The sequence below is a fragment of the Leuciscus leuciscus genome, assembly GCF_965113295.1.
Source record: "Leuciscus leuciscus genome assembly, chromosome: 14".
NCBI classification, from domain to species: Eukaryota; Metazoa; Chordata; class Actinopteri; order Cypriniformes; family Leuciscidae; genus Leuciscus; species Leuciscus leuciscus.
This window is the reverse complement of record NC_138738.1, coordinates 42,157,430-42,172,942: the sequence shown is the minus strand read 5'-3', so window position 1 is coordinate 42,172,942 and position 15,513 is coordinate 42,157,430. Positions and strand designations below refer to the sequence as shown.

The 15,513-nt window shown below is 42.6% G+C and overlaps 1 protein-coding gene and 1 pseudogene across 2 annotated transcripts; both read left to right on the top strand.

Annotated features, from left to right (window-relative positions):
* The first annotated feature begins 2,513 nt into the window (after positions 1-2,513).
* Positions 2,514-6,376, top strand: LOC309474550 (zona pellucida sperm-binding protein 4-like; annotated as a pseudogene). The gene is made up of 8 exons: positions 2,514-2,519; positions 3,812-4,640; positions 4,720-5,078; positions 5,150-5,307; positions 5,384-5,576; positions 5,646-5,793; positions 5,879-5,951; positions 6,030-6,376. The product of its transcript is annotated as a zona pellucida sperm-binding protein 4-like (transcript).
* LOC309474549 (zona pellucida sperm-binding protein 4-like) lies at positions 4,081-12,506 on the top strand (the record flags this gene model as incomplete). Its single annotated transcript, XM_082137078.1, has 9 exons — positions 4,081-4,132; positions 10,449-10,700; positions 10,881-11,040; positions 11,120-11,478; positions 11,550-11,707; positions 11,784-11,976; positions 12,046-12,193; positions 12,279-12,351; positions 12,430-12,506. Exons 4-9 carry the CDS (start codon positions 11,414-11,416, stop codon positions 12,504-12,506), a joined length of 714 nt encoding a protein of 237 aa, XP_081993204.1. The 5' UTR covers positions 4,081-4,132; positions 10,449-10,700; positions 10,881-11,040; positions 11,120-11,413.
* Between the last annotated feature and the right edge of the window lie 3,007 nt (positions 12,507-15,513).

Below are 15,513 nucleotides of genomic sequence, written 5' to 3'. Positions count from 1 at the left end.
AAGTGACCACCCAAAGTGTATTAAATAGAAAGCACTGAAAATCAATATATACAAAAATGTAAGTGTGTGTTCCAGTCCAATGTTGTGTATGTGTGCATTGAATCGACCTCACCGGTAAGCCGTTTTAAGTCCGTGCACACGATGAGGAACAGCGCTGTCCTGTGAAGCGATCTCCAAGGTGAAATAATCCAGCAAGTATATCTCCACAAACAGTCAATTACCGCCAAGCCGTGTAGTGTGATCGATCGCTAATCCAAAAGAGCAATAAGCTGTTTCTCAATATGCGTACTTGTCTGTTCTTGTGAAACGTCATCAGTCGCTGCCCAAGTACTGTTCCAATTCAAAGTTCACATCTAACCAAGTCCAGTTCAAATCCCCGGATCTGTTCTTGATCCACCCCTTTTACCGAGGAGGCATCGAGAGGTGACTTGTGTGGACTTGAGACAGCCAGGTATCCCAGAATGCTTCTCACACCAACTAGCAAGCGTCAATAGCAGATTAGAAAACCCGCATAATTTAAAAATGCTACTGTTATTGTGTCACGAAATGTAGTTTTTCAGGCGAGAATGTAGTTGTTTAAAGCTCAAATCTTTGGTTTATTTATAAAGAGAGCGCCTATTTGAAAATTTGATCTGACGTTTTCGGAGTTGTGAGATCCAGGCAATCGGACGCTCGGCGCTCATGTACCCCGCCGAGAACAGCCTTCCCTCGGCTAGTGCTGCTGACGTGTGCTGCTGACGTTTGCCGCTGGCTCGTATGTCTCTAGTCTAGTGGTTTAACATGAGATATAAATCGTCTTGTGTATATCTAACGGGTTATTTTTTTTAATTTTTTTTTTTTTGTCTCAGTCTATCATTTGTTCCCTGGCAAAACGTTTTGGCTGAGGGCAAAGTGAAGTTTCATAGCTTTATATATTTAGTCTATTTAACTTTATGTTGTAGCCTAGAGCGCTGAATTATGTTTGACTGAATCGTTTGCTTTATTATTGTAAAGCTTCTTATACCTTTTAGGCTACTTGTACTTTTATAATGGCTATTATTGATCATTAAAACTGACATTTAACAAAAAAGGTTATGTAATTTTATTTGATAAATTTATACATGTTGCCTATTCTCTTCACTGTATGTACATATATAATAAAATATTTTTGCTAAATGTCAGTTTTAATGATCAATATTATAATGTTTTTTATGTATCAAAACAAAAAGAGTCAGGGTTGTGTTTTATATTTCGTGTTGTTATAAATATATGCAGTGAAGATAATCAATTGCGTTGCCTGAACCACAGTGGCCATTAATATGTTTACGATTTTTTTTAATGAAAATGAAGAGAGGCAGAGTGGTGTTTTATAACATATTTTGTTTTATTGTAGCCTAAATATACATAAAGAGATAACCGGAGTAGCCAGAGCGAGCTGAGTGACGCTATCAAGTACGTCGCTGTTCCATTTGCAGAATTATCGGACGTGCGTCCTCCCGTCCTCTAGTGATGTTACGTATGACACTGAAGCTTCGATGTGCGTATCACACATGCGACACAATTTCTAGTGAAGCCCCGTATCGGGGTGTGTATTGGTTTACTAGAGTCACGTGATCGACGAGCCTCACTTTCTGTCCAATCACGTGCGCGTTTCGCTTTGGGTGTCAGAAGGCTCGAACCCCAGATCTTATTTAACCAGGGGGGCAGGGTTTCATATTATTTTGAAGCTTCCCCGGGCGCCGCCATTGATTAGCCGACCCCCACCTGCTGTTAGCATTCCATTGACTCCCATTCATTTTGATCGGGGGGACGTGGAGGCAAAATGACAAAATAATTAATCAGAATACTTAGCAAAAGTTGCTCCTGCTCCTAGCTCATGGACAGCTCCTACTCACACTCTCCGTCTCTGCAAGTTTCGGAAGGGAATGATTCAGATTTCTCTTGGCACAGCTACTAGAAGACGGACGGGTTGCTCACGTCACATCTACGTCGTCAAACTCAGTTTGAGTCTGCGCAGTACGCTCGACCCCCAGGAAGTGAGAGCTTCTAATTGACTTCACTTGTCTCCGTTGAATCCAATGGGGTCGCTGTGTCCAGTTTATATACTGTCTATGTATTTAACGAGTCATTGTTGGCTCAGTCTGGTTGATGGGTTTGCGAGGAGAGAAAATGAATTTATTTAATGAACAAATAAAACACAAACATGTAAGGCTTTTATTTGTACACATAATATTGAAACTATGGAGTGTGTTGTGGTTGCTTCATCTGCCAGAGCTTCTAACACAGGCTTCTGGCTGCTTTATTTTAAATAAGCACCAGATGGCGCTGTTCTCGACACTCTCGAAGCTTTGAATCTTTTCCCGGAACAGTCAGGAGAAAGCCTCAGTGATTCATGAGGCATCATTTCCCCATCCCTACCGTCCTCGGGAGTTCATTCTCCTGAGTCGAACTTGTCAAGTCCGAACTACCAAGGACTCAAGTCCGAAGTTTGCGTACTTGGTATCGAGAAACGGCCATAGTAAAGTTGCTCCCGAATGCCGGTAAGCCGGCTCCCTTTAACGGAAGTGAAGTTGATCAGCTGAAGTATGACGTCACGGGGATTCCCAGGTGTAACGATCAAGACTCTTGCTCAGAAAAAACAGTAAGACCAAAACTGGACAGGGGCAACAAAAACCCAGGGATTCTTTAATATAAGAACATCTGACATGTATAACTCTTTAATTAGTTTAATAAGCCGTCTTATAAATATCCCCTTTATGTGGCCACGCTACAACTTTACTATTTGCCAAGTTCTAGTCATTAACTTGGGCCCCTGTTCATGTTTCACATATAATTAAGGTTTTAGCTTCTGTCTGTTTGAGGCTTTACATACGACTTTATGGCTGGACTAGCATAACTGCATATATTGATGCCCAAACCCCTCTGAGGTCACTCATTGGCTTTTTGTAATGCTTTTTTTACAGTCACGCAAGTATAGAATCATATCTTTGGATAAAGGATTGGTTGATACTGAATTTTGGTTATTTATTTATTTAAATTTCAGGCTAGTCCCAGTAATGTAGACTGCTTTCATGTAAGCATTCATCCCTTAACTGTTGTATCCCAACTAGGTAGCTGTCCAAGGCCTTGTTTACACCTGGTACTAAGAAGCATTTTTTGTAAATCGGATCACAAGTGGACTGTGGTAAATGAAGGTGTAAAAAAGGGGCTTTTTTTTTTTTTTAGCTTGTCTATTTTTGGCCACTTCCAGAGGTAGTCCAACACATTCGACCAGATTGCTTTCATAGAGTAGATGCTCATGTGGTTGAATGTGTTCGAACAGCCGCAAAACGGTGTACTCTACCGCCTACTGACCTAGTACGTAAACATTTTAAGAAGTGCGCTAGCAGGTGTGATTTAAACTTTCTTAAAATATACAGGCCTGTTGCCATGAGAAAACTATGATGTGTTTCAAAGAGAGAGAAAAACAATCCAGAATAGCTAAAACATCTAATATAAAAAAGGCTGAATTCAGAATGGCAGAAATAGTACTAGCATACTATTCTGAATTCAGCTCAATGTGGTTTTATGTATGTTCAAAAGGGAAAAATTGACTTAAACAATAGAATCACCTAGTTGCATAAACTCCCACTCGTGCAAGTCTGGAGAATCATGACTTAATGAAGAGGGTGGGATTATCATTAATTAGCCAAAGTCTGTAGAGTACAAAAGGACCAAAGAGCAGCACCTCAACAGTGTGACTAGCTGTTGAACAATGGCAGGAAGTTGGTGTGCTGTTCAGTCGCTGGCACTTTGTGTTTGGTTCTGTGCGTTTAGTCATGCTGTTCCGAAGTGGAGTGATCGGCCCCTGAATCCTGATGCGCTGATGTTCCAGCAAACTGACCAGCGGTTTCAAAAGCCAGTTCAACAGCAAGCTAGTCAACGGTTTCCTCAGAAGGTTCAAAAGCCAGTTCAACAGCAATCTAGTCAATGGTTTCCTCAGAAGGTTCAAAAGCCAGTTCAACAGCAAGCTAGTCAATGGTTTCCTCAGAAGGTTCAAAAGCCAGTTCAACAGCAAGCTAGTCAACAGTTTCTTCAGCAGGTTCAAAAGCCGGTTCAAAAGCCAGTTCAACAGCAAGCTAGTCAACAGTTTCTTCAGCAGGTTCAAAAGCCAGTTCAACAGCAATCTAGTCAATGGTTTCCTCAGAAGGTTCAAAAGCCAGTTCAACAGCAAGCTAGTCAATGGTTTCCTCAGAAGGTTCAAAAGCCAGTTCAACAGCAAGCTAGTCAACAGTTTCCTCAGTCAGTTCAACAGCAAGCTAGTCAACAGTTTCCTCAGCAGGTTCAACAGCAAGCTAGTCAACAGTTTCCTCAGCAGGTTCAACAGCAAGCTAGTCAACAGTTTCCTCAGTCAGTTCAACAGCAGGCTAGTCAACAGTTTCCTCAGCAGGTTCAACTGCAAGCTAGTCAACAGTTTCCTCAGTCAGTTCAACAGCAAGCTAGTCAACAGTTTCCTCAGCAGTTTCAGCCTAAGCAGCCAGTGGCACAGGCAGAGCCCCTTGACAAATGTACTGTAGCGGATTATGAGCAGATTCAATGTGGACCACCTGGTATCAGTGGTGCTGAGTGTGCTGCTATCAACTGCTGCTTTAATGGACAGCAGTGTTACTATGGGAAGGCAGGTAAGAGTGTAGAGTCAATGTAGAGGCATTCATGTTAAACTGATCCTCAGCAATAACCTGCTCTTGTAACTTGTTCCAGTGACTGTCCAGTGTATAAGAGATGGTCAGTTTGTGGTAGTGGTGGCTAGAGATGTTACGCTGCCTCGATTGAGCCTGGATTCAGTCCGTCTCCTGGGTGGAAGTGATCCAGCTTGCAGTCCTGTGGGATCCACACCTTTCTTTGCTATATACCAGTTCCCTGTCACTGCATGTGGCACAAGCATGATGGCGAGTAGCTGCTCTTGGTTTTGTTCTGCATGGCTTAGAATGGATTGGATGCCAACAATGTTACTATTTGCAGGAGGACAGTGGATATGTGGTGTATGAAAACAGAATGACCTCCTCATATGAAGTGGGTATCGGACCACTTGGTTCCATTACAAGGGACAGCCATTTTGAGTAAGTGATGTATGCTTTATCATAAAGGTGAATCATTGACAAGTGCTACAAGCTCACTGTTTGTTGTCCAGGCTTCTCTTCCAGTGTAGGTACTCTGGTACCTCTGTGGAAGCTCTGGTTGTGGAGGTCAACACCGTTCCTCCACCTCCACCAGTAGCTGCTCCTGGACCCCTCAGGGTGGAGCTTAGACTGGCAAATGGTCAATGTGTCACCAAAGGCTGTGCAGAAGGTAAGTGTTTGTCCCAAGTATGCCTAAAGCCTTTCTAAAACTCCAGTTTCTAGTTAAACACTGCATTCTTCCTCAGGGGACGAGGCGTACACGTCCTACTACAGTGATGCTGATTATCCAGTTACAAAAGTCCTGCGGGAGCCTGTGTATGTTGAGGTGCACATTTTGGAGAGGACCGACCCCAACATTGTCCTGATGCTGGGACGTTGCTGGGCGACATCAACCCCCAGTCCACTCAGTCTACCCCAATGGGATCTTCTGGTTGATGGGTGAGTAAGGCCAGTCTTTATCCATCTAGTGTGCTGTAAGGCATTTCTGACTGCCTCTTTGCCTTTCAGATGCCCTTACCAGGATGATCGTTACCTGACCACATTGGTTCCAGTGGCTGGATCATCTGGTCTTCAGTTCCCGACCCACTACAAGCGCTTTGTTGTGAAGATGTTCACATTTGTAGATCCAGCATCACTGGCTCCTCTGCAGGAAACCGTATGCTCTGCAGCCTTACCTCAACCCTTAATATTAGTGCTTTTTACAGTGAATTCTATGGCTTAACCCTTTCCCCCTCTGTTAGATCTTCATCCACTGTAGTACAGCGGTGTGCCATCCCTCCTCTGGCTCCTGTGAGCAAAGTTGCACTAGGAAAAGTGAGTGCTTGCTGTAAGTTGACTTCAGGAACTGAGAATTTATTTAAATGCCCCTCATGCTTCTACCACTTTTTACAGGAAGGGACACGCATGTCAAGACCATCTCTAGTGGGCAAACTGTGGTGTCTAGTGGACAAGTTAACCTGGTCAAGTGAATTTTTGTGTTTTAATAAACTTCATGAAACTCAACATGTTTCTCTTTGGTATTCATTTCTGTCTGGAGTTGGATGTTTCATGACTGTTCTCAGTTTGACTTCTGCACTACTAAACCTTTTTCTTTTGTGCATTGAGATTCTTGACTTGAACTAAACAAGCCAAGTTTCTGCCTAAGCCATCTAACTTTGTAACGTTCTGCCTATACAAGGCAGGATACACCACAAAATATACGTTCTAGACCCTCTATGAAAGCGTTGGATAGAATTGCTCACAATGTAAACAAGCAAGATCAAGTGACCACCCAAAGTGTATTAAATAGAAAGCACTGAAAATCAATATATACAAAAATGTAAGTGTGTGTTCCAGTCCAATGTTGTGTATGTGTGCATTGAATCGACCTCACCGGTAAGCCGTTTTAAGTCCGTGCACACGATGAGGAACAGCGCTGTCCTGTGAAGCGATCTCCAAGGTGAAATAATCCAGCAAGTATATCTCCACAAACAGTCAATTACCGCCAAGCCGTGTAGTGTGATCGATCGCTAATCCAAAAGAGCAATAAGCTGTTTCTCAATATGCGTACTTGTCTGTTCTTGTGAAACGTCATCAGTCGCTGCCCAAGTACTGTTCCAATTCAAAGTTCACATCTAACCAAGTCCAGTTCAAATCCCCGGATGTGTTCTTGATCCACCCCTTTTACCGAGGAGGCATCGAGAGGTGACTTGTGTGGACTTGAGACAGCCAGGTATCCCAGAATGCTTCTCACACCAACTAGCAAGCGTCAATAGCAGATTAGAAAACCCGCATAATTTAAAAATGCTACTGTTATTGTGTCACGAAATGTAGTTTTTCAGGCGAGAATGTAGTTGTTTAAAGCTCAAATCTTTGGTTTATTTATAAAGAGAGCGCCTATTTGAAAATTTGATCTGACGTTTTCGGAGTTGTGAGATCCAGGCAATCGGACGCTCGGCGCTCATGTACCCCGCCGAGAACAGCCTTCCCTCGGCTAGTGCTGCTGACGTTTGCCGCTGGCTCGTATGTCTCTAGTCTAGTGGTTTAACATGAGATATAAATCGTCTTGTGTATATCTAACGGGTTATTTTATTTTATTTATTTATTTTTGTCTCAGTCTATCATTTGTTCCCTGGCAAAACGTTTTGGCTGAGGGCAAAGTGAAGTTTCATAGCTTTATATATTTAGTCTATTTAACTTTATGTTGTAGCCTAGAGCGCTGAATTATGTTTGACTGAATCGTTTGCTTTATTATTGTAAAGCTTCTTATACCTTTTAGGCTACTTGTACTTTTATAATGGCTATTATTGATCATTAAAACTGACATTTAACAAAAAAGGTTATGTAATTTTATTTGATAAATTTATACATGTTGCCTATTCTCTTCACTGTATGTACATATATAATAAAATATTTTTGCTAAATGTCAGTTTTAATGATCAATATTATAATGTTTTTTATGTATCAAAACAAAAAGAGTCAGGGTTGTGTTTTATATTTCGTGTTGTTATAAATATATGCAGTGAAGATAATCAATTGCGTTGCCTGAACCACAGTGGCCATTAATATGTTTACGATTTTTTTTAATGAAAATGAAGAGAGGCAGAGTGGTGTTTTATAACATATTTTGTTTTATTGTAGCCTAAATATACATAAAGAGATAACCGGAGTAGCCAGAGCGAGCTGAGTGACGCTATCAAGTACGTCGCTGTTCCATTTGCAGAATTATCGGACGTGCGTCCTCCCGTCCTCTAGTGATGTTACGTATGACACTGAAGCTTCGATGTGCGTATCACACATGCGACACAATTTCTAGTGAAGCCCCGTATCGGGGTGTGTATTGGTTTACTAGAGTCACGTGATCGACGAGCCTCACTTTCTGTCCAATCACGTGCGCGTTTCGCTTTGGGTGTCAGAAGGCTCGAACCCCAGATCTTATTTAACCAGGGGGGCAGGGTTTCATATTATTTTGAAGCTTCCCCGGGCGCCGCCATTGATTAGCCGACCCCCACCTGCTGTTAGCATTCCATTGACTCCCATTCATTTTGATCGGGGGGACGTGGAGGCAAAATGACAAAATAATTAATCAGAATACTTAGCAAAAGTTGCTCCTGCTCCTAGCTCATGGACAGCTCCTACTCACACTCTCCGTCTCTGCAAGTTTCGGAAGGGAATGATTCAGATTTCTCTTGGCACAGCTACTAGAAGACGGACGGGTTGCTCACGTCACATCTACGTCGTCAAACTCAGTTTGAGTCTGCGCAGTACGCTCGACCCCCAGGAAGTGAGAGCTTCTAATTGACTTCACTTGTCTCCGTTGAATCCAATGGGGTCGCTGTGTCCAGTTTATATACTGTCTATGTATTTAACGAGTCATTGTTGGCTCAGTCTGGTTGATGGGTTTGTGAGGAGAGAAAATGAATTTATTTAATGAACAAATAAAACACAAACATGTAAGGCTTTTATTTGTACACATAATATTGAAACTATGGAGTGTGTTGTGGTTGCTTCATCTGCCAGAGCTTCTAACACAGGCTTCTGGCTGCTTTATTTTAAATAAGCACCAGATGGCGCTGTTCTCGACACTCTCGAAGCTTTGAATCTTTTCCCGGAACAGTCAGGAGAAAGCCTCAGTGATTCATGAGGCATCATTTCCCCATCCCTACCGTCCTCGGGAGTTCATTCTCCTGAGTCGAACTTGTCAAGTCCGAACTACCAAGGACTCAAGTCCGAAGTTTGCGTACTTGGTATCGAGAAACGGCCATAGTAAAGTTGCTCCCGAATGCCGGTAAGCCGGCTCCCTTTAACGGAAGTGAAGTTGATCAGCTGAAGTATGACGTCACGGGGATTCCCAGGTGTAACGATCAAGACTCTTGCTCAGAAAAAACAGTAAGACCAAAACTGGACAGGGGCAACAAAAACCCAGGGATTCTTTAATATAAGAACATCTGACATGTATAACTCTTTAATTAGTTTAATAAGCCGTCTTATAAATATCCCCTTTATGTGGCCACGCTACAACTTTACTATTTGCCAAGTTCTAGTCATTAACTTGGGCCCCTGTTCATGTTTCACATATAATTAAGGTTTTAGCTTCTGTCTGTTTGAGGCTTTACATACGACTTTATGGCTGGACTAGCATAACTGCATATATTGATGCCCAAACCCCTCTGAGGTCACTCATTGGCTTTTTGTAATGCTTTTTTTACAGTCACGCAAGTATAGAATCATATCTTGGGATAAAGGATTGGTTGATACTGAATTTTGTTTATTTATTTATTTAAATTTCAGGCTAGTCCCAGTAATGTAGACTGCTTTCATGTAAGCATTCATCCCTTAACTGTTGTATCCCAACTAGGTAGCTGTCCAAGGCCTTGTTTACACCTGGTACTAAGAAGCATTTTTTGTAAATCGGATCACAAGTGGACTGTGGTAAATGAAGGTGTAAAAAAGGGGCTTTTTTTTTTTTTTAGCTTGTCTATTTTTGGCCACTTCCAGAGGTAGTCCAACACATTCGACCAGATTGCTTTCATAGAGTAGATGCTCATGTGGTTGAATGTGTTCGAACAGCCGCAAAACGGTGTACTCTACCGCCTACTGACCTAGTACGTAAACATTTTAAGAAGTGCGCTAGCAGGTGTGATTTAAACTTTCTTAAAATATACAGGCCTGTTGCCATGAGAAAACTATGATGTGTTTCAAAGAGAGAGAAAAACAATCCAGAATAGCTAAAACATCTAATATAAAAAAGGCTGAATTCAGAATGGCAGAAATAGTACTAGCATACTATTCTGAATTCAGCTCAATGTGGTTTTATGTATGTTCAAAAGGGAAAAATTGACTTAAGAAACAATAGAATCACCTAGTTGCATAAACTCCCACTCGTGCAAGTCTGGAGAATCATGACTTAATGAAGAGGGTGGGATTATCATTAATTAGCCAAAGTCTGTAGAGTACAAAAGGACCAAAGAGCAGCACCTCAACAGTGTGACTAGCTGTTGAACAATGGCAGGAAGTTGGTGTGCTGTTCAGTCGCTGGCACTTTGTGTTTGGTTCTGTGCGTTTAGTCATGCTGTTCCGAAGTGGAGTGATCGGCCCCTGAATCCTGATGCGCTGATGTTCCAGCAAACTGACCAGCGGTTTCAAAAGCCAGTTCAACAGCAAGCTAGTCAACGGTTTCCTCAGAAGGTTCAAAAGCCAGTTCAACAGCAATCTAGTCAATGGTTTCCTCAGAAGGTTCAAAAGCCAGTTCAACAGCAAGCTAGTCAATGGTTTCCTCAGAAGGTTCAAAAGCCAGTTCAACAGCAAGCTAGTCAACAGTTTCTTCAGCAGGTTCAACAGCAAGCTAGTCAACAGTTTCTTCAGCAGGTTCAAAAGCCAGTTCAACAGCAATCTAGTCAATGGTTTCCTCAGAAGGTTCAAAAGCCAGTTCAACAGCAAGCTAGTCAATGGTTTCCTCAGAAGGTTCAAAAGCCAGTTCAACAGCAAGCTAGTCAACAGTTTCCTCAGTCAGTTCAACAGCAAGCTAGTCAACAGTTTCCTCAGTCAGTTCAACAGCAAGCTAGTCAACAGTTTCCTCAGCAGGTTCAACAGCAAGCTAGTCAACAGTTTCCTCAGCAGGTTCAACAGCAAGCTAGTCAACAGTTTCCTCAGTCAGTTCAACAGCAGGCTAGTCAACAGTTTCCTCAGCAGGTTCAACTGCAAGCTAGTCAACAGTTTCCTCAGTCAGTTCAACAGCAAGCTAGTCAACAGTTTCCTCAGCAGTTTCAGCCTAAGCAGCCAGTGGCACAGGCAGAGCCCCTTGACAAATGTACTGTAGCGGATTATGAGCAGATTCAATGTGGACCACCTGGTATCAGTGGTGCTGAGTGTGCTGCTATCAACTGCTGCTTTAATGGACAGCAGTGTTACTATGGGAAGGCAGGTAAGAGTGTAGAGTCAATGTAGAGGCATTCATGTTAAACTGATCCTCAGCAATAACCTGCTCTTGTAACTTGTTCCAGTGACTGTCCAGTGTATAAGAGATGGTCAGTTTGTGGTAGTGGTGGCTAGAGATGTTACGCTGCCTCGATTGAGCCTGGATTCAGTCCGTCTCCTGGGTGGAAGTGATCCAGCTTGCAGTCCTGTGGGATCCACACCTTTCTTTGCTATATACCAGTTCCCTGTCACTGCATGTGGCACAAGCATGATGGCGAGTAGCTGCTCTTGGTTTTGTTCTGCATGGCTTAGAATGGATTGGATGCCAACAATGTTACTATTTGCAGGAGGACAGTGGATATGTGGTGTATGAAAACAGAATGACCTCCTCATATGAAGTGGGTATCGGACCACTTGGTTCCATTACAAGGGACAGCCATTTTGAGTAAGTGATGTATGCTTTATCATAAAGGTGAATCATTGACAAGTGCTACAAGCTCACTGTTTGTTGTCCAGGCTTCTCTTCCAGTGTAGGTACTCTGGTACCTCTGTGGAAGCTCTGGTTGTGGAGGTCAACACCGTTCCTCCACCTCCACCAGTAGCTGCTCCTGGACCCCTCAGGGTGGAGCTTAGACTGGCAAATGGTCAATGTGTCACCAAAGGCTGTGCAGAAGGTAAGTGTTTGTCCCAAGTATGCCTAAAGCCTTTCTAAAACTCCAGTTTCTAGTTAAACACTGCATTCTTCCTCAGGGGACGAGGCGTACACGTCCTACTACAGTGATGCTGATTATCCAGTTACAAAAGTCCTGCGGGAGCCTGTGTATGTTGAGGTGCACATTTTGGAGAGGACCGACCCCAACATTGTCCTGATGCTGGGACGTTGCTGGGCGACATCAACCCCCAGTCCACTCAGTCTACCCCAATGGGATCTTCTGGTTGATGGGTGAGTAAGGCCAGTCTTTATCCATCTAGTGTGCTGTAAGGCATTTCTGACTGCCTCTTTGCCTTTCAGATGCCCTTACCAGGATGATCGTTACCTGACCACATTGGTTCCAGTGGCTGGATCATCTGGTCTTCAGTTCCCGACCCACTACAAGCGCTTTGTTGTGAAGATGTTCACATTTGTAGATCCAGCATCACTGGCTCCTCTGCAGGAAACCGTATGCTCTGCAGCCTTACCTCAACCCTTAATATTAGTGCTTTTTACAGTGAATTCTATGGCTTAACCCTTTCCCCCTCTGTTAGATCTTCATCCACTGTAGTACAGCGGTGTGCCATCCCTCCTCTGGCTCCTGTGAGCAAAGTTGCACTAGGAAAAGTGAGTGCTTGCTGTAAGTTGACTTCAGGAACTGAGAATTTATTTAAATGCCCCTCATGCTTCTACCACTTTTTACAGGAAGGGACACGCATGTCAAGACCATCTCTAGTGGGCAAACTGTGGTGTCTAGTGGACAAGTTAACCTGGTCAAGTGAATTTTTGTGTTTTAATAAACTTCATGAAACTCAACATGTTTCTCTTTGGTATTCATTTCTGTCTGGAGTTGGATGTTTCATGACTGTTCTCAGTTTGACTTCTGCACTACTAAACCTTTTTATTTTGTGCATTGAGATTCTTGACTTGAACTAAACAAGCCAAGTTTCTGCCTAAGCCATCTAACTTTGTAACGTTCTGCCTATACAAGGCAGGATACACCACAAAATATACGTTCTAGACCCTCTATGAAAGCGTTGGATAGAATTGCTCACAATGTAAACAAGCAAGATCAAGTGACCACCCAAAGTGTATTAAATAGAAAGCACTGAAAATCAATATATACAAAAATGTAAGTGTGTGTTCCAGTCCAATGTTGTGTATGTGTGCATTGAATCGACCTCACCGGTAAGCCGTTTTAAGTCCGTGCACACGATGAGGAACAGCGCTGTCCTGTGAAGCGATCTCCAAGGTGAAATAATCCAGCAAGTATATCTCCACAAACAGTCAATTACCGCCAAGCCGTGTAGTGTGATCGATCGCTAATCCAAAAGAGCAATAAGCTGTTTCTCAATATGCGTACTTGTCTGTTCTTGTGAAACGTCATCAGTCGCTGCCCAAGTACTGTTCCAATTCAAAGTTCACATCTAACCAAGTCCAGTTCAAATCCCCGGATGTGTTCTTGATCCACCCCTTTTACCGAGGAGGCATCGAGAGGTGACTTGTGTGGACTTGAGACAGCCAGGTATCCCAGAATGCTTCTCACACCAACTAGCAAGCGTCAATAGCAGATTAGAAAACCCGCATAATTTAAAAATGCTACTGTTATTGTGTCACGAAATGTAGTTTTTCAGGCGAGAATGTAGTTGTTTAAAGCTCAAATCTTTGGTTTATTTATAAAGAGCGCCTATTTGAAAATTTGATCTGACGTTTTCGGAGTTGTGAGATCCAGGCAATCGGACGCTCGGCGCTCATGTACCCCGCCGAGAACAGCCTTCCCTCGGCTAGTGCTGCTGACGTTTGCCGCTGGCTCGTATGTCTCTAGTCTAGTGGTTTAACATGAGATATAAATCGTCTTGTGTATATCTAACGGGTTATTTTATTTTATTTATTTATTTTTGTCTCAGTCTATCATTTGTTCCCTGGCAAAACGTTTTGGCTGAGGGCAAAGTGAAGTTTCATAGCTTTATATATTTAGTCTATTTAACTTTATGTTGTAGCCTAGAGCGCTGAATTATGTTTGACTGAATCGTTTGCTTTATTATTGTAAAGCTTCTCATACCTTTTAGGCTACTTGTACTTTTATAATGGCTATTATTGATCATTAAAACTGACATTTAACAAAAAAGGTTATGTAATTTTATTTGATAAATTTATACATGTTGCCTATTCTCCTCACTGTATGTACATATATAATAAAATATTTTTGCTAAATGTCAGTTTTAATGATCAATATTATAATGTTTTTTATGTATCAAAACAAAAAGAGTCAGGGTTGTGTTTTATATTTCGTGTTGTTATAAATATATGCAGTGAAGATAATCAATTGCGTTGCCTGAACCACAGTGGCCATTAATATGTTTAAGATTTTTTTTTATGAAAATGAAGAGAGGCAGAGTGGTGTTTTATAACATATTTTGTTTTATTGTAGCCTAAATATACATAAAGAGATAACCGGAGTAGCCAGAGCGAGCTGAGTGACGCTATCAAGTACGTCGCTGTTCCATTTGCAGAATTATCGGACTTGCGTCCTCCCGTCCTCTAGTGATGTTACGTATGACACTGAAGCTTCGATGTGCGTATCACACATGCGACACAATTTCTAGTGAAGCCCCGTATCGGGGTGTGTATTGGTTTACTAGAGTCACATGATCGACGAGCCTCACTTTCTGTCCAATCACGTGCGCGTTTCGCTTTGGGTGTCAGAAGGCTCGAACCCCAGATCTTATTTAACCAGGGGGGCAGGGTTTCATATTATTTTGAAGCTTCCCCGGGCGCCGCCATTGATTAGCCGACCCCCACCTGCTGTTAGCATTCCATTGACTCCCATTCATTTTGATCGGGGGGACGTGGAGGCAAAATGACAAAATAATTAATCAGAATACTTAGCAAAAGTTGCTCCTGCTCCTAGCTCATGGACAGCTCCTACTCACACTCTCCGTCTCTGCAAGTTTCGGAAGGGAATGATTCAGATTTCTCTTGGCACAGCTACTAGAAGACGGACGGGTTGCTCACGTCACATCTACGTCGTCAAACTCAGTTTGAGTCTGCGCAGTACGCTCGACCCCCAGGAAGTGAGAGCTTCTAATTGACTTCACTTGTCTCCGTTGAATCCAATGGGGTCGCTGTGTCCAGTTTATATACTGTCTATGTATTTAACGAGTCATTGTTGGCTCAGTCTGGTTGATGGGTTTCTGAGGAGAGAAAATGAATTTATTTAATGAACAAATAAAACACAAACATGTAAGGCTTTTATTTGTACACATAATATTGAAACTATGGAGTGTGTTGTGGTTGCTTCATCTGCCAGAGCTTCTAACACAGGCTTCTGGCTGCTTTATTTTAAATAAGCACCAGATGGCGCTGTTCTCGACACTCTCGAAGCTTTGAATCTTTTCCCGGAACAGTCAGGAGAAAGCCTCAGTGATTCATGAGGCATCATTTCCCCATCCCTACCGTCCTCGGGAGTTCATTCTCCTGAGTCGAACTTGTCAAGTCCGAACTACCAAGGACTCAAGTCCGAAGTTTGCGTACTTGGTATCGAGAAACGGCCATAGTAAAGTTGCTCCCGAATGCCGGTAAGCCGGCTCCCTTTAACGGAAGTGAAGTTGATCAGCTGAAGTATGACGTCACGGGGATTCCCAGGTGTAACGATCAAGACTCTTGCTCAGAAAAAACAGTAAGACCAAAACTGGACAGGGGCAACAAAAACCCAGGGATTCTTTAATATAAGAACATCTGACATAACTCTTTAATTAGTTTAATAAGCCGTCTTATAAATATCCCCTT